This window comes from Dromiciops gliroides, chromosome 4, assembly GCF_019393635.1.
Source record: "Dromiciops gliroides isolate mDroGli1 chromosome 4, mDroGli1.pri, whole genome shotgun sequence".
Classification (NCBI taxonomy): Eukaryota; Metazoa; Chordata; class Mammalia; order Microbiotheria; family Microbiotheriidae; genus Dromiciops; species Dromiciops gliroides.
Window position 1 is genome coordinate 182,177,632 of NC_057864.1, and position 19,344 is coordinate 182,196,975.

Consider the following 19,344-nt stretch of genomic DNA (forward strand, 5'->3'; position numbering starts at 1 on the left):
TTACTTCTATCATTTAAAATCTGAAGAACTTGCTATCACTCATAGGAGGGGTTATTTTGATCTTATCAATTAAACTGTAGAAAAGAAGAAAAAGAAAGAAGATAATCCCTTCGAGCTGAATTATTTTCAGAAGAAATCTTTATCTCATCAGAACTCCTGAGGACTAAAGGTGAAGCATTCTTCCCTCTTCTCAGAAAAGAGATAGTAGACTACAGGTATAGAATGAGTCATCCATTGTTAAAGAGCCTATGTTTTTGGTTTATTTTGCTTAACAATACTTTGTTTAAAATATGGTGGTTCTATTGGGAAGGGAGGTAGAGGAAGAGGGTTATTTGGAAGTCTAAAATCCTAGTGAATGTATAGTCCCATGAATGTAGGTATTCCCTCCAATAGTGAATGTTGTATATCTCTTGTCCATGTTCTCCCATAAGTTCACCACTACTGGGAGCCTTTCTTTAGTTCTTTTAACATCATAAAGATCCCAATGGAGTATGCAAGCTATTAATTAGTTATCCCTAACTTGTTTATATGGACATTGCATCTTTTCCATTCAATGGGAAGTGCTAACAATGTAAGGGGAAAAGGATAATTAAATATTTTAAAAGAGGGGTGGAAAGAAGGAAAAAAGGAGGAAAGAAGCAAGGAAGAATAACAAAAACGTAAGGGAAAGGAGAGAGGGAAGAAAGGAAGGGAGGGAGGAAGAAAGGAACAAAAAGGGAGGGAAGGAAAAAAGGAGGGAAGAAAGAGACAAAGAAGGGAAGGAGGAAGGAATGGGGAAGAGGAAGAAGAGAAGGAATCTTTTAGAAATCACATATTTCCCATTTTCATCTCTAATTTTCTATTTAAATTTTAAATGGTCTATATCAAGAAATGATAAATGGGAATATTTAAATCTGTAGCAGCCAAACTATATTAAAAATTACTTGAGGCTATTGGTGATTTTTTTTAAGTTAAGGATGTTGATCTCTTTGTAATTGATTTGGTTACCTTTTTCTGACCAGGTTAGATTATTTTATTTCCCCTGAGTTCTCATAAAACTACCTCCAAGCAATTGGCACCCTTGTATCACCTAGGACGCAGCTATGTGGTAGATAGAGGCATAAGCTCAAATCTGGTCCCAGAGCATTACTAGTAATGTTACCCTGGGGAACTTCTGTGTGCTGCAGTTTTCTCACCTGTAAAATGGAGATAATAATAGCACCTACTCCCCAGGGTTGTTATAAGGATCAAATAAGGCAATATTTATAAAATGCTTTACAAATCTCAAAGCACTATATAAATGGTAGCTATTTTATCATTAAATCATTCAACTAATATTTATCAAGGTGTTTCTATGTGAACAGTAGCACTGTGGGGCATTTTAAAATTAATTTACACTCAAAGAATATATAATCTATAGTCACAGGGGAGATATGCACCTGAAACTATCAGCTGATCATTTGGGGGACTGGATAGTAAAGGATCAGAGTGAATGGCAAAACCAGAAACATGCCGTAGTTTACAGCCCTTCTCACTGACACATCTTTTCCATGTTCCAACTGGAATCTATAGGTTAAAGTCATAGTAAACTACTTATTCTTTGGATAAAGCACTGGCCCTAGATTCAGGAGGACCTGAGTTCAAATTTGGCCCTCAGACACTTGACACTTACTAGCTGTGTGAATTCGGGCAAGTCATTTAATCCTCATTGCCCTGTCCCCCAATAGTATTCTTTTAATTTTCCCAAAATTTATTATTTCTTTTATTTATTATTATTTATTATTTTTTTTCCTTGATTTATTTTCATTATCAAGTGAATTATTGGCCTAAAAATCACAAAATTATAGAATATCAGACCTCATAGGTCATCAAGCCCAACTATCTCATTTTACAGATGAAAAAACTGAGGCCTGAGGAGTAAAAACGACATTCCCAAGGTCACACAGCTAGTAAATGGATGAGATAAGATTCAAACCCAGATCTAAGGTATAAAGTATAAAACTCAGTTCAAAGGAGCAACAGTTACTGTAGGGATGACTAATTAATACCTATAAAACACCATAGAATCACTTAGTGAAGCCTAGCAGTCCTTTCCCTGCAATATGCCCCAAGAAATGAAGACCTCTTTCCTTTATATAAACTGTATATACTTTTTTAAAGGATCATCACTATGCTAAAAGCATGGAAAGTGTTGTCAAAAGATCACTGTATTTAGAGACAGATGATTTGACTTTAAACCTTGGCTCTCTAATTGACTCTTTGTGTGACCTTGGACAAGTCACTTCATTTCTATGTCTCTAAAATGAAAGGCTTGCACTCTATGACCTCCCAGGTTTCTTCTAGCTCTAAATCTAGACTCCTCTCTTCAGTGTGCTTATGGCTCATGTCTTTACTTACTGGACAGAATTGCAGAGAAAAGACCCTGTAAATCCCCACAGGACTATGCATTTGGGCAGGATACTTTCTCAAACTTTGTCATGATTTGACATGACATGTAGGGCCTCAGAATCACAGAATGTCTGTCAGAAGGCTCCCTGGTGGCCATCTAGTTCAGCCCATGCTAGAGTAGAACAGACAGCTCCTTTGACAACATACCCAACAAGTAATCATTCAATGAGGGGGTAGGGGGAGAAAAGGAAAAAAGAGACAGAGACAAAGACAAAATGAAAGAGAGGGACAGAGATAGACATCAGCATTTATTGCCACTTATTATATGTCAGATACTGTGCTAAGAGATACAAATACAAGAAGCAAGACAGTCCCTGCCCTCAAGGAACTTACATTTCAGGGTTGTTGGTTTTTTTGTTTTTTGGGGTTTTTTTGGGGGGGTGGTATTGTTCAGTCTTATGCAATTCTTCACACCTCTTTGGGAGTTTTTCTTTTTTTGATTTCTTTTTTTAAAAATTTTATCATTCCATTAAAAAATAAATGATATACAAGCATTTTTCTAGAGATGGAAGGGGAGGAATGAACGAATGTCACAAAATCAAACATAAGGAAAGGCTGTTAGAATTATAAAGAACATGGGGAAATCACTATTCTGCCAAAGAAATGCAAGTGTCTCTCAAGTTTTCAGCCACATGTGGTCATTTCATGGCCATGGGCAGCCATGTCTTGAATTGGCTGGAGCAGAAAAGTCAGTTGTGTAGAAGCCTTGTCCAATGCTCAGTCAGGTCAAGTCACTGAGAAATCAGTACACATATACCTTTGCTTTTACATAACCTGAAAAACCAGGTGCTGATTGAATTGCTTTTTAATGCGCTGGGGGAACCTGGTGTTGGAAGGATTCCTAGAGTGAATCTTTGGGAGTTTTCTTAGCAAAGATACAAGTAGTTTGCCATTTCCTTCTCTGGCTCATTTTACAGCTGAGGAAACTGAGGCAAACAGGATGAAGTGACTTGCCCAGGGTCACACAGCTGGTAAGTGTCTGAGACCATATTTGACCTCAGGAAAATGAGTCTTTCTGACTCCAGGACCAGCACTCTACTCACTGCACCATGTAGCTGGCCTCTATATTCTAATAGGCGAGAGAAAATACATAAAGGAAGAACTGGAAAGGGATACTTGGAAATAGTGGCCAGGAAGTGAGAACAAATCTAATCCCAGGCAAGAGAAGGTGAAAGCTCATCTACAAAAGCCCAGAGGGGTTTCAAGGTGAGTCCAACATTCTGGTGGTGGCCAAAAGGGAGTGCAGATAGAGGGATGGTTTGTAAGTGGTGGATGGGAAATGATATGGAAGACTGCTTCCAAGCAAAATCATTCAAGAACTCAACTACCAGAGATGAGGGTAGTTCCAGGGTCAGAGTCCAAAGTTCGAAGACTCAGCATCCCATTCCCCTTTTGGAGAGTGCAAGTGGTCAGACAGTGCTTCCCAGAACACATCCTGGGCAGTGAACTTTAACCCAGTCTACAGGTATGTCTACTGGAGTAGGGATGGATATACTTTTCAAGTGGCAGGGTCCGAGAAACTTCTTCCTATCCTTGACGCATTCAGATGAGAAAATGCATGTAAAATACTTTGCAAATCTTACCGCATTGTCTAAATGTACCATCTATTATTGTTGCTGTTGCTGTTGTTATATCCCTCAATAGACAAAAGCAACACGTGAGGAGAATGAGTCATCCAGGATCCTCATTTTGGTGGTTATGGCTATGGTCTCACCAGCCATGGATCATTTATAGAACCAAGAAGAAAAGACAGAAAGAAATTACTTAGTCTCATGGACTTTGCTGAATTGTTGCCTCAACCAATGACAATAATTGGAGATGATGACCTGTGATGACAGGTCACTTTGAAGATGAGCTCCACAGGTGAACTTCCTGGACAATGAATCCAAATATTGCAAAGCAAATATGACTAACTTAATAGGATTCAGAAATCCTCATGGATAACTAAATACCAAACTGATTAGAGGATCTCATGGAAAGAAGGTGGCATAAGGCAGAAAATTGGGGACAGGAAGTCTTTGCCCTGGGTCAACCAACACCCATTGGGGGAGAGTATATAAGAGAGGAGACATTCAAACCATCCAAATAGCCATTGCTCTTTCCTACTAAGCAGGAAAACCAACTCCCTACACCATGTCTTTCTACCATGACTGCTGCTGCAGTGTCCCCACTGGACCCGCCACCACCATCTGCTCTTCTGACAAGTGCTGCCACTGTGGAGTCTGCCTGCCCAGCACCTGCCCACACACCACTTGGCTGCTGGAGCCCACCTGCTGTGAAAGCTGCCCACCCCCTTGCCACATCCCTCAGCCCTGTGTGCCCACATGCTTCCTGCTCAATTCTGCCCAGCCCAGACCAAGCCTGGAGACCCTGGACCTCACCACCTACACCCAGCCTTGCCCCTGTGACCCCTGCATCCCCCAGAACTGCTGAGTGATGACTATCTTTGCCCAGAGCCTGACAACACCTACAAGATGCCTATCCTCTATTATTGACCTATTTCAGTAGCCCCAGGGAGCTTCAACAGATATTGGGATGCCAGATGCGGCAAAGAACACTTTTATCATCAATGAAAAGGAAATCAAGATGCCACCTTTGGCAACTTGGAGAAATATGAATGATAAGCTATTGACCTGGCTGGGTGTATCCAAATATTGTTGGAATTCTTGAGTCTTCAGATTATGTTTTCTTAGTCAATTTGTTCCTTGGGTTGCCTTTCCTATCCTGAATGCTGTTGTCAAGGCTTGGGGTTTCTTTGGGAATTTCAAAATAAACTTGATTTCTCAAGCGCTTAATTTCAGAATTTTCTGTGCATTTCTTTTATAAAGGAGAATTGGAAGCAAATATAGATTCCCATTACCAGAGAAGTAATTGATCAAATCCAATTAATATTCATTAAGTATCTACTAGGTGCAAGACTTTGGTGCTATTATGACAAACAAAAAGATGAGGCCCTGCCCTTGAAGGGCTTATACTCCACTTGGAGAATAAAACAAGAACCCAGATAGAAAATAGGACAAAAACCCAGATGAGCCTATACACAATATTTTGAGGAAAGAGACAACACCAACAGCTATCAGGGTCAGGAAAGCCTTCCCAAATGAGGTGGCACATAAGCATATTAAATGAAATTAGGAATCTTAACAGGTAAGGGTAGAGGGAAATTAATGTCAAACTTGGGAGATAGTCTATAAAAAGGTAAGGAAGTGGCACAGTGGATAAAATACTGGGCCTGGAGTTAGGAAGGTTCCTCTTCCTAAGTTCAAATCTGGCCTCAGACACTTACTAGCTGTGTGACCCTGGGCAAGTCACTTCACCCAGTTTGCCTCAGTTTCCTCATCTACCAAATTAGCTGGAGAAGGAAATGGCAAATCACTCCAATATCTTTGCCAAGAAAACCCCTAATGGAGGTAACAAAGAGTCAGATATGACTGAAAACAACTGAACAACAACAACAACAGGGATGGAATGTTGTGGAAAGGAAACAGCAAGTATTCCCCAATTGGACTATAAGTTCCTGGAGGGCAAGAACTCTTTTTTATCTCTTTCTGTATTCTCAGAGCTTAGCACAATGCTTGCCACATAATAGGTGCTTTAAAATGTTTATTGAGGGGCAGGTAGGTGGCACAGTGGATAAAGAACCAGCCCTGCATTCAGAAGGACCTAAGTTCAAATCAGACCCCAAATACTTGACACTTACTGGCTGTATGACCCTGGGCAAGTCACTTAACCCTCATTGCCCTGCAAACAAACAAACAAATAAAGTTCCTACTATGTGCCAGATACTGTGCTAAATGCTGGGGATACAAAGAAAGTCAGGGAGCTCATTGTCTAATGCAAATAATTATGGATAAACAAGCCATAGACAGAACAAATTGGAAACGATCAACAGAGGGGAGGCTGGAAAAGCCATTTCCCCACTTTAGATCACAATACCCTCATCTGTAAAATAAGAAGCTTCCTGCAGCATAGTAGGTACTTCATAAATCAATGATACAATATGCTTGCTAAACCCCCTGTTTAGAGCAAGGTATACAACCTGACTATTTCTGAATTTGAGCTATTTGTTTAAGCACTGATCACTCTTCTTCATTCATCAAACATTTATAAATAATCTCCAAATATCCATTGCAGGTCTAATAGTCTTTCATTCTGTGTCATGTATGAAATTACCAAAACTTGCACATTGTGGGAATTCAATAAATGCTCTATGAGTAGGATCAATTTGAGTCTTAGGTACTGCAGGACTTGAAAATGTAATAAATATTACACTTTTACAACAGGATGTCAAGTCCCACTCTTTAATATATCATTGATATAGATGTAGAGCTGAAAAGGTCATCAGAGGTCATTTAGTCAAACCCCCCCACCACCAATATACAGATGAGAAGCTAAAACTGAGGCAGAGCAAGTGATTTGCCCAAAGTCACACCAAGCAAAGAGAAGACCTAGGATCTTAGCCCAGATCTTCTGACTTGGATCCAGCTCTCTTTCCATAGCATCATAGCTGACCAAGGACTGTAAGTATGAAATCAGTACTTAACTAAGCTAAGGATACCTTGATTTAAGCAGAAATTTTCTTTCTATTTTAACCCATCACTTCCTAGTAACACACACTATGTCTCACTTTTAAACTTGGTCAACCCTATACTGAGGCAGCCAGGTGGCACAGTGGATAGAGTGCTAGCCCTTGGAGTCAGGGGGACCTGAGTTTAAATCTGGCCTCAGACATTTACTAGCTATGTGACCCTGGGCAAGTCACTCATCCTTGTTTACCTCAGTCTTCTCATCTATAAAATGAGCTGGAGAAGGAAATGGCCAACCACTCCAGTATCCTGCTCAAGAAAATCCCAAATGGAGTCACAAAGAGTCAGGCATGACTAAAAACTACTAAACAAACCATGTACTTCCCAATTAAACCATAAGAAGTCCAAAGAGGGCTTGCCTGTGGGGATATCATGTGCATCAACACTACTGTGATGACACAGCTCTCCTTGAACCCACAACTCAGGAGAGAGGACCTCACTCTACAACCTAGAGAATTACAGTGGGTCCCAGAGGGCTGGATGGATGGAGGATGAAACCCTGACTGTTATGCTAATAGAAATTCAGCATAAAACATCTTCTCTGTATCTCACACATCTTCAGTTACCAAGTATCCCAGCCCAAAGGCCCTCGACTGGCAGTGTTAGGTGTACATTCCACTCAACTAAGCCTTGGGCCATGGACATAATCAGGAAGACACTGGGGCTAAATGTATAATGAATCAACATAAAGCGAAGAAGAAGAAGAAGAAGAAGAAGAAGAAGAAGAAGAAGAAGAAGAAGAAGAAGAAGAAGAAGAAGAAGAAGAAGAAGAAGAGGAAGAAGAGGAAGAAGAGGAAGAGGAAGAGGAAGAGGAGGAGGAGGAGGAGGAGGAAGAGGAAGAGGAGGAAGAAGAGATGTAGAAATGCTGAGAAAGCCTACCTGGGCATGCTCACAAACCATTGTGTCATATGCCATTCTCAAGTTGGGCCATTCTTACTGCCGAGTTGTTTCAGTCATCTCCAACTCTTTGTGACCCCATTTTGGAGTTTTCTTGTCAAAGATACTGAAGTGGTTTACCATTTCCTTCTCCAGTTCATTTTACAGATGAGGAAACCAAGGCAAACTGGGTTAAGTGGCTAGCCTGGGGTTACACAGCTAATAAGTGTCTGAGGCCAGATTTGAACTCAGGAAGAGGAGTCGTCCTGATTCCAAGCCCAACATTCTATCCATTGCTTCGCCTAGCTGCCCTCAAGCTGGGTACCATCCCCCCAAAACCAACAAAAGACAGCATGGTACCATAACAGGACAGTGGATTTGAAATCGAATGACCTGGATTCAAATACTGGTTTTGCTTTCTGGGTGATCTTAGGCGAGCCACCACAATTCAGTTCATTACTGAAAAAAAAGAAAATAAAGATGTCATTGGTACCATGGTAAGAGTAAAGGATCTGGATCCAGAGATTCCAAATTTGGTTCAAATTTTGTCTCTACCACTTTTTTTTTTTTTGGTGAGGCAATTGGGGTTAAGTGACTTGCCCAGGGTCACACAGCTAGTAAGTGTCAAGGGTCTGAGGCCGAATTTGAACTCACGTCCTCCTGAATCCAGGGCCAGTGCTTTATCCACTGTGCCACCTAGCTGCCCCTCTACCACTTCTTAACTATGTTATTTTGAGTAAAGAACTTAGATTCCATGGGCCTCAGTTTCCTCATCTGTAATAAGAGGTTAATCTAGATGTGTGAATCTTATGGTCTTATGACATCTAAATTCCCTTCTGGTTTGGTGATCTAAGGAGCATGGAAATTATTTCTCTTGGAAAGGGAAGGGAATAAGAATTTACTAAGCTCCTACTCTGGGTCAGACACTGTCCTATGTTCTCTATAAGTATGGTATGCTTATTTCCTAGACCTTAATAAACCTAATAGTCAGAGTGGGGTTTGTACATAAATTAGGATGTACCCCACTGTTAGCAAGGGTGTCTGCTTCTATTTCTTGCTTCCTGTGCCTGGATATATTTCCATGCCTTTCCAGTCTTTCACTATCCCTGGAACTCAATCTCCAAGGACTATGGAATGAGAGGATTAATGATCATTGGATAAGGCCATGATGATGCTTGCAATTCTAATCCCTTTGTCACAGAAATAAAACCTCCAGGGCCTGAAATTTACCCCTTTGCTTAGAATTGACCCATCATTCAAATAAACATGGACTTGAAGGAGAAAGCAGAAAGGGCGAAGAGTTGTTGTTTTTTGCTTGTTTATAAGAATATATAATCATGCTTCCCATCAGTGATGCAGACTTTTCGCTTGCCTTTCAGACCACAACAGAGGGGAATTTGGTTGTGTGAATCCTATTCTTAGCTTCCAATCCATGAGTCACTGGGTCACCTCAGGCAAGGTATTTCCCCTCTTGAGCACCCAGTCTCCTCTTTTATGAAATAAGGAGAGTAATACTCAACTCCAAGATAGGGCAGTACCTTGGTGAGAATTAATTATTATTTATAAAACACTCTCAGGGAATCCAATGAAAACTGATAGAGATATAAAAGTGATGATTATACATTTACCATTTTATTTTTGTGCCTTAAGGCCTACAGCCTGCGATAATAAGCATAATTCCTCTACAATTTATATTGGACAGCTGTATTATCATGACATAGCTGTCTTGAAGGCAATGTGCCATTCTAGAGAAAATAATGTTATTTCTGTCATGAGGTTATAGTGTTAGCATTTCTGCTTGCTAAAGCTTCCCTTCAGAAGAGTATCAGGCATGGGAAAACAGAAGAACCTAAGTGATCTGACCACCTAGCACACAGCAGGTGCTAGAAGGAAAAGGTTGTTGCATTACAGAGAAAATCAGAAACGTGAAAAGTGAAAGTGATCTAGCATACAATGTCATGAGAAATTCCAGAGCCACATAAATGTGTATGCATATGTCAACAATCCTAGTTATAAATCCTTAACTAGCCATTCACAAGTCAGTTTAAAAGCCCCTCTTCTACCTGATTCCCACCCATCCCCAAGCTGTTCATGCTCTCTCTACTCCTGTAATTACTTTGTATATTAACTATGAATCTATGCCATGTTTACTTCTCTGTGTTCCTGCCATCACCAAGACCCTCCTTGAGGTCTGAGGGAGACATTCATTTTCACCCTTGCATCTCCAGCTACTAGCACAGTGTGTGGTACATGGTAGGTGTTTAATAGATTAATAATAAATGCTTAGGGGCAGCTAGGTGGTGTAGTGGATAAAGCACCAGCCCTGGATTCAGGAGTACCTGAGTTCAAATTCAGACTCAGACACTTGACACTTACTAGCTGTGTGACCCTGGGCAGGCAAGTCACTTAACCCTCATTGCCCTGCAAAAAAAATAAAAAATTTAAAAAAAATAAATGCTTGCTGGATTCCTGTTCAAAATAGGGGACACGCATCTGACTTCTTTCTGAATTTGAGTTATTGGTATAGGCATTGCCCATTCTCCTTCATTCAATTCAATTCACCAAGCATTTACTCAATCCTTCCTATGCATAAGAATCCATGGTGAGTGTTTCCTAGATGCAGATTGGGTCTTTGCAGGAGAGAAGATGGGTTACTTCAGAGATGTCCATTCATTTAATTTTGTTCCTTGTTTGTCCTATGGGCTGGGCTCACTGAATCTTGAGACATTTCTTCTTTGTCAAGAAGCTTCAGGTGCTAAGGTCTCAAGGATCCTGTAAATTGATTTGAGGAGGATGCAGCCCATAGGCTGAGTATAAAACTAACTCTGAACTAATTCACTTTGGGATAGAGGAAAAGGGTGAGTCAAACTGGTGAATATCCCCAGTATAGATATCTTTGATCCTCAGTAAAAATAACTAATTTCATAAAATGCTTTAAAGTCTGACAAGCACTTTATGTGCATTATCTCATTTGAAGCACCACCACCAACCACCCCCACACATACGTTGAGAGATTGTTATCATAGGCATCAATATCTCCATTTTAGAGAAAAGAAAGCCAAAACTCAGAGAGTTTGTGACTTGCCCGCTTATACCAAGCTTATAAGTACCAGTGGAATAGGACCAACATCATCTGGCACTGCATGTTCCCTCTCAGGAGTAAAGGTTTTACCTGGTTATCAGTGTCACTGCTACCACCTGCACTTGCATGTAATCAACCAAGAAATGTTGATTAAGGGCCTGCTGTGTGGGTACTGGTGATACAAAGTCAAAATTTTAAAATCCCATGAGCTCAAGGAGCTGTCATTCCATCAGAGGAGATATGACACATATTATGTAGTGAGCCATAATCAAAAAAAGAATAGCAAGTTGTACATGATAGTTTTTCAGTTTCATGTGCAATCATCTTTTTGACTATACTATGTTATAGAAATGCCTGTTTTATTCCAAGAATTAAAAATATACATGTATGTGTGCATAAATAAAAAATAAGCATACAATGAACAAATAAATAAATGAGTGGGTAAGTGAGCAAATGAGCAAATAAATAAATAGAGAGATAGATAAATATTTCGGTGGATGAACTGATTGATTGATTGATGTGTATACACACACAGATTAAACATAAGGTGATTTGGTAAGAGGAGGGAGGCACTCACAGCTAAGGAAACTTTGGAAAACTTCATGTAGAAGGTGACATTTGAACTGAGTCTTCAATCTAGGGATTCTGGGAGGTAATAATGAGGAGGGAGTACATTCCAAGCATGGGGGACAGCCCATACCAAAGGAAGGAAATTAGAGATAGAATGTCATGTATAAAGAACAGTAAAAAGGTCGGTTTGACTAAATGTAGACATGACCTAAAATTCACATTCCCCCCCACACTTTGTTGCCCCCACCCCCACCTCAAGACACATACATAACAAAAAAACTGGTTTATATTCTCATCTCCATCAACATTGCCCAAAGTGTCTATTTTTCTCTCAACATTCTTCATTGGCATATATACTAGAGTGCAGGGATTAGGTCCAACCTAGATAGAACAGATTTCCATAGATAAGCTTTTTCCATAGGCAAAAGAAAGTCATGAAAAATAGTTCCTGCTCTTAAGAAAACCAGAAAAATATGTCAATTTCAGAATGATATTTTTTTCAGGGCATTGAGGTTTTAGTGACTTACTCAGGGTCACACAGTTAATAAGTGTCGAGTGTCTGAGGTCTGATTTGAATTCAAATCCTCCTGAATCCAGGGCTGGTGCTTCATCCACTGTGCCACCTAACTGCTCCCAGAATGATAATTTTTAAAAGAAAATTCTATGAAAAGAGGACAAGCTCATTGCCCATCACTCAACAGCCAAAACTTAAGAGGAAAGAAGGTACAAATAGCACCATAGGAAAGGTCTGAGATGCCCTAGGCATGTGTCACTTTGCAATGTTCCTCATCAGGACTGTTGTGTAAATTGCTGTAATGACAAACTCTTTGATGTACCTCATAAAGCTTTACTCCCAGTGACAAATGGCAAGAGTAATCAGTTCAGACTTAGCAATGAACTCAAATAAAATATAATTGCCAAGAATGGAGACTCTTTGCTGGCATCTAAATGTCAAATCCGTCAAGAGATAATAGATCCATGAAAACAAACAGAAATGAGGAAAGAAGCCTTGGGATTGGACCAACACCTGCTATAGAGGGTATATAAGAGGCCCACAAAGAGAGGAGACATTCAAACCATCCAAATAGCCATTGCTCTTTCCTACTAAGCAGGAAAACCAACTCCCTACACCATGTCTTTCTACCATGACTGCTGCTGCAGTGTCCCCACTGGACCCGCCACCACCATCTGCTCTTCTGACAAGTGTTGCCACTGTGGAGTCTGCCTGCCCAGCACCTGCCCACACACCACTTGGCTGCTGGAGCCCACCTGCTGTGAAAGCTGCCCACCCCCTTGCCACATCCCTCAGCCCTGTGTGCCCACATGCTTCCTGCTCAATTCTGCCCAGCCCAGACCAAGCCTGGAGACCCTGGACCTCACCACCTACACCCAGCCTTGCCCCTGTGACCCCTGCATCCCCCAGAACTGCTGAGTGATGACTATCTTTGCCCAGAGCCTGACAACACCTGCAAGATGCCTATCTTCTATTACTGACCTGTTTCAGTAGCCACAACCCAGATGTGGTAGAACCACTTTCAACATCAATGCAAAGGAAATTGCAAAGTTCCCAATGGTAACCTCAAAAATTAAGAGGTGAATATCACCTGTCCTTCCAAGGAGATTTAGTTTTCTCAGAATGGTGTGTGTGTGATTCTTCATTTGGGGTATTTTGGGGGTTCCATTTACAGTCTTTTGTGTCTTCCTAGAGACTAAGGAGTTTCTGTCTGAATTTCCTAATAAACCTTTCCCCCCATTCTGGCATAGCACAAATGTCTGATTGTTGTTTTTTTTAATTATTTATGCACTCTTGTATGTCTTCCCCACTTTCCAAACAGAATTTTTAAAACGTAAAGTAATTCTAGATTTTTAGGAGTAGAAATCAATAAATAAGCATTTATTAGTCTCCCGCTACATGCCAATAACTGTTATCTGCACTGGGGAGATAAAAATAAAGGAACAGCCCTGCCCTTCAAGATTTTGCATTCTATCAAGATAGAAAATATGCAAACCTCTAAGTATATTCAAGATATAGGAATAAGATTATACCTGCTATTTCATTGGTATAGAAAACTCTTGAGTTAACTACTGAGTTTACTACTGTAAGTTGGCATCTTTTCTCCAACTTGTAGTCTTAGAGAGTTGCCTAGCCTACTGAGAGAGTATCCATTTGTTCAAAGGGACTACAAAGCTTGTGTGTGTCAAAGTCAAGACTTGAACCCAGATCTTTCTGGCTTTAAAGATAGCTTCCTATCAACTATGACAAGTATATAGAAAATAAATGCAACTTAACTGGGGGCACTAGCATCTGAGGAATGAGCAAAGGGCTTACATAAGTCCTTTGTAAACTATGCTTTAAAGAAAAAAGATTCCAAGAGCAGAAATGAAGGAATTGTAACCAGGACATAAATGATAGCCTTACAAAGGAAGGTATGGGAGATGAATCAAAGTGAGGAAAGAAGTTCACATTAGTGATCCAGAGCAGAAGATGTGTAGAGGAGTAATATTTAATAAGCCTAGAAGAGTAGATTGGAGCCATGTTGTAAAGGGCTTTAAATGTCAAAGAGTGTCATTTAAAGGGAAATGGCAAACTGGAAAAGGAAATGGCAAAGCACTCCAGTATCTTTGCTAAGAAGACCCCCAATGGGGTCACAGAGTCGGACACGACTGAAAATGAATGAACAGCAACAATTTATCAAACAGTTTAATTTATATTTAATCTTAGAGGTAATACTAGGAAGTCCCTGTTGTTTATTGGACAGAATAGTGACATGGTTACACATCTGCCCTTTAGGAAAATCTCTTTGGCATAAATGGAAGATGACTTAGAGAAAGGAAAAATTTGAGGAAGGGGAGATAATTCTAACAGAATATTATTACAATTATCTGGACAAGAGGAGATGAGAATATAAAGTAGGGAGGAGCCAGTCTAGTTATCAAAAACAATAAACATCTGGCATATTTGTAATAAGAGCAGGACAATAGAAGCTGTTTTAAGCTAAATAACCTTATACATTCTACCCAACACATTTATTTATTTAGAATAATTTAATTGACTAGGATTTTATCATTACCCAATAAATCAAATATGGTTGTTTGTCAGATAATCTAACTGCTCTCAGGTAAAGCTGCAAGTTTCATAATAGAGCAGCTATTACTTCCATTTGGGTAGTAATTTATACTTTTCAAAGTACTCTCATGTATAGTATGGTAATACCTAGCACAGTGCTTTAAAGTTTATAAAAATTAGAAGTTAAATGATTTTCCCATGATCATATAGTTGGTAGGTGACAGAGTAAGGATTTAAATCCAGATCTTCCAAGTTCCAATTCCAATACCCTTCTATTGTACAACATAATCTTCCAATATCGTATTTTATTCTTTTTTTTTTTGCCTTTTTTTTTGGAGGAGCAATGAGGGTTAAGTGATTTGCCCAGGGTCACACAGCTAGTAAGTGTCAAGTGTCTAAGGCCAGATTTGAACTCAGGTCCTCCTGAATCCAGGACAGGCGCTTTATTCACTGTGCCACCTAGCTGCCCCAGTATTTTATTTTTAAACAATAATTTCATGGGATACATAAGACAGGAAAAATTTCCCCCATTTTACAGAAAAGGAATTAAGGATAGATTATTAGCCATACTTTGGATATGATTCATTTTATGCTCCTCAATACTCCTGGAAAGGGACCTGCCTTGTGAATTCACTGATACAGGGAATTCCCAGGTGAGGTCTTCCTGACTGCAGGACTCTCTATCCACTGTATTCCCAGGTTGTTGTGGCAGATGAGCCTTAAAGTCAGATTTTCCTGACTGTGAGGCAGGCTCTCTATGCGTTTTATAGATGCCTCTATATGTCAAATAGTGGTGCTTAGTAATTATGTGTTGTTTTGAATTGAATTGAACCCATGAAACATATGAATAAAAAAATAGCCTTCAATTCTGTGCAATCCCCTTATGACTCCCCTCGTGATGGTGGCAAAATGATGGACAGGGAAGTTGAGGGTGCTGAGGATCACATGAGTCTTAGACCAGCTATTAACATTAATTTGACTGATGGCATGCTAAATGGGAGATCCTTGACCAATAGCCAAGGAGTTGAGACACAGCTAGAGAAAATGAACTGTGTGGCAATATTGACATTCTCACCATAAACTACATTGTGCTGCCCCCATAATAATTACCATCTTGCAAATAGAAATTTGCTCAAAGAAACAATATATTTACTATTAATAATTATTATTTTAATGATAATGATATATTCTTTGTATTCTTTCTGAAGAAAACAATTTTTTTAATTTGTTAAACCACATGCTCAAGAATCCAGGTATGCATTTTCTTCAAAATCTTTGGTTGTTGACTCATTGAATAGTGGTCAGGTCTTCTAGACTTGCAACCTGTAACACTGGCAGGTCTTAGTGCAATCAAGGTCATTGTGTCAGATAAAACTTATTTACGTTAAGATTTTAAACGTGCATATATTTTAACAAAAGCCATAGAAAGGGAATAAGCATTTATGTGGCAGGCACTGTGCCAAGTGTTGTTATTGTTGCAAAAATTATGCCATTTGATCCTCAAAAACAACTCTAGGAGCAACTAGATGAGACAATGGATAGAGTACTGGGACTATAGTCAGGAAGACTGGAGTTCAAATGCAGCCTCAGACATTTGTTAGCTATATGACCCTGGGCAAGTCACTTAATCCTATTTGCCTCAGTTTTCTCATCTGTAAAATGAGATGGAGAAGGAAACGGCAAAGCACTCTAGTACCTTTGACAGGAAAATCCAAATGGGGTCATGAAGAATCAAGTACAACTGAACAACAACAACAAAACAACTCTGAGAAGTGGATGCTGTCATTATCTCCATTTTACAGTTAAGGAAACTGATGCAGGCAGAAGTTAAGTGACTTGCCTAGGGTCATACAGCTAACAAGCATCTGAGGTTGGATTTGATCTCGGGTCTTACTAAGCCAAGGTGCAGTTAACTAAAGTTGTGAGCTGATCCGATTCTTGAAAGTGATTTGGAACTTTGCCCAAAGAGCTATAGAACTGTGCATACCCTTTGATCCAGATATACCATTGATAGGTTTATATTCCAAAAACATCCAAAAAAAGAGAAAAAGACTTATTTGTACAAAAAATATTTATAGGAGCTCTTTTTGTAGCGGCTAAGAATTGGAAATCAAAGGAATGCCCATCAATTGGAGAATGGCTAAACAAGTTGTGGTATATGATGGTGATGGAATATTATTGTGTTCTAAGAAATGACAAGTAGGATGAGTTCAGAAAGGCCTGGAAAGACTTGTATTAACTGCTGTATTGTGAGAAGAACCAAGAGAATGTTGTGCACAGTGACAGCAATATTTTTTTATCAAGAATTGTGAAGGACTTAACTGTTCTCAGCAATAAAATGATCCGAGACAATTCCAAAGGACTAATGATGAAACATATTATCCACCTCCCAAGAAAGAATTGATATTGATTGAACACAGACTGAAGCATGCTATTTTTCACTTTCTTTTCTTCCAGTTTTCTTATACAAAATTACTAATATGGTAATGTTTTACATAATTGCACACTATATCTGATTGCTTACAGCTTCAGGGAGGGGGAAAGGGAGGGAGGGAGGGGAGAAGGGATAATTTGGAACTCAAAACTTTAAATAAGATGTTTACTATTTTAAAAAAAGACAATTCCTGCCTTCAGGGAGCTTTATCTTCTTAACTTGGCTCTTGTGCTTTTAAAATTAAGCACCTGAATTTTAATCATCTGATTTTTTTAAAAGTTAAATCTTGTCACTGTTCATTGAATTATTTATTTGTTTGTTTTTACTCAGAGCTATAACTAGGAATCCTGGAACTCAGGCCAATTTAGCTTAGATGGTGGAAGGGTGAAGTAGTATTGCAAACAGTTAACTTGGGTCAGATGTAGTTGTACTCAAAGAGGTGGATCATTTTGGCAAGTTTTAGAATACAATCAAAGGAGCATGTGTGTGTGTGTGTGTGTGTGTGTGTGTGTGTGTGTGTGTGTGTGTGTGTGTTTACCCTACATTAAGCAGACTGGAAACAGTCAGAGAATATCTAAGCACACTCTATACTGACAAGCTGGGCCCCCTATGCCATTTCATCACAAACTTCCAGATTCAGGACCCCAAGGCATCCATGTGGGGCTGTAGCAGGCGAAATTATGTACATGCTTAAAAGGTAGAACTTCCACTGGCCCTTTCATCCCCTCCACACACACTGCATTGTACAATTTTTATTCCCATCTTGTCAGTATCCACTGTAGGCCCCAATCAATGGAGCTATATAAATACCAGAAAACAGATTCAACCCTAATGACCCTGATGACAACATACAAAATCCTAAATGCTCCTTGAGTACATAAAGTCCTCAAAAAGGAATTCATTTTCTGAGCTAACTCAACAAACATTAAGTATCAACTGTGTGCAAAGTTCTAGGGAAACAAAGACAGAAGCAACATGGCCCCACTCTGCTCCATAATAAAGAATGTTAGAATGAGGCCACAGCATGCTCTATAGAGGTGATTCTAATTCAGATGCAGGTTAGACTAAATCTGAAATCCTTTGATTCCATAAGACAATGAGGACATGGAAAATTCAAGCAAATTGCCCAGTTTCAGCAAATCATCCTACTAAAGTGAAATTCCTGATCATTTGTTTGTGCCATGACCTGCATATAAAGTTACATGTCAGCAGCCTCAGAGGTAGCCATCAGTGGTGTAATTTGACCTTCCAAATTAGGCATGGAGTATAATGAGCCAATCACACAAAGAGATGCCTCCTAAGCCAAGCACACCTCATTCCTTCAGCATGTCTGCTCTTCCCCCTAAGGAGGGGAGGCTATTAAAAGAATTTCTAAACACATTAAATTTTATTTTTATAGTTAAAGAGACGGGACGACTCAGCAAAAATGATAATAATCTGGAAGATTCTTCTGCAAATCTTCATCAACCTGCATGTTTGACATTGCATTGTCATTTAAGACAGACACAGAAGATTATAAAGTACAAAACCATGTCCTCCATCTCCTATTTATGACAAATTAGAGCCCTGGATTATAGGCTGACCAAGATTTTTCTCTTCCTTTCCCACATTCTTGAAGCTTTAATTTCTAGAATTCCTGGGGTGATTATCTAAAACATCTGTATCATTCATTCATTCATTCATTCATTCATTCATCAACAAATATTTATTAAGTGACTATCATGTGTCGAGCAATAAAAGACAAAACTAAAAATAGTCCCTTCCTTCAAGGAGCTTATTTTGAAAGGGCAGGGGGAATATGTACATAAAAAAGTTAATATCAAGTAATATCAAGAGAAGAAGGTACCACCAGCTGAGGGTAGGAAGGGTCAGGAAAAACCTCATGAAGGCAGCACACCAAGCATAAGGGGCACTATGTACAAAGACCTGGAGATGGGAGATGGTTAGTGGCATATTTGGAGAACACCAAGTTGACCAAATTTGTCTGGAATATAGAATGAATGAAGGAGAATGATATGCAAATAAGCCTGGAAAGGTAGACTAAAGCAAGATTGTGAAAGGCTTTTTTTGGGGGGGGGGGGTGGGGCTGGCAATGAGGGTTAAGTGACTTGCCCAGGGTCACACAGTTAGTAAGTGTCAAGTGTCTGAGGTCTGATTTGAACTCAGTTCCTCCTGAATCCAGGGCTGGTGCTTTATCCATTGTGCCACCTAGCTATCCCCAAGACAGTTTTCAACATTTTTTTTTGATTGGTTGGTTGGCTTTGGAGGGGAGGGGGAAGGACAATGGGGGTTAAGTGATTTG

The 19,344-nt window shown here is 39.6% G+C and overlaps 2 protein-coding genes across 2 annotated transcripts; both read left to right on the forward strand.

Annotated features, from left to right (window-relative positions):
* The first annotated feature begins 4,560 nt into the window (after positions 1-4,560).
* On the forward strand, positions 4,561-5,080 carry LOC122725981 (keratin-associated protein 3-3-like). Its single transcript, XM_043963388.1, has one exon. It carries the CDS (start codon positions 4,561-4,563, stop codon positions 4,858-4,860), a length of 300 nt encoding a protein of 99 aa, XP_043819323.1. The 3' UTR covers positions 4,861-5,080.
* A 7,593-nt stretch (positions 5,081-12,673) lies between these two features.
* Positions 12,674-13,284, forward strand: LOC122725942 (keratin-associated protein 3-3-like). Its single transcript, XM_043963305.1, has one exon. It carries the CDS (start codon positions 12,674-12,676, stop codon positions 12,971-12,973), a length of 300 nt encoding a protein of 99 aa, XP_043819240.1. The 3' UTR covers positions 12,974-13,284.
* The last annotated feature ends 6,060 nt before the right edge of the window (positions 13,285-19,344 follow it).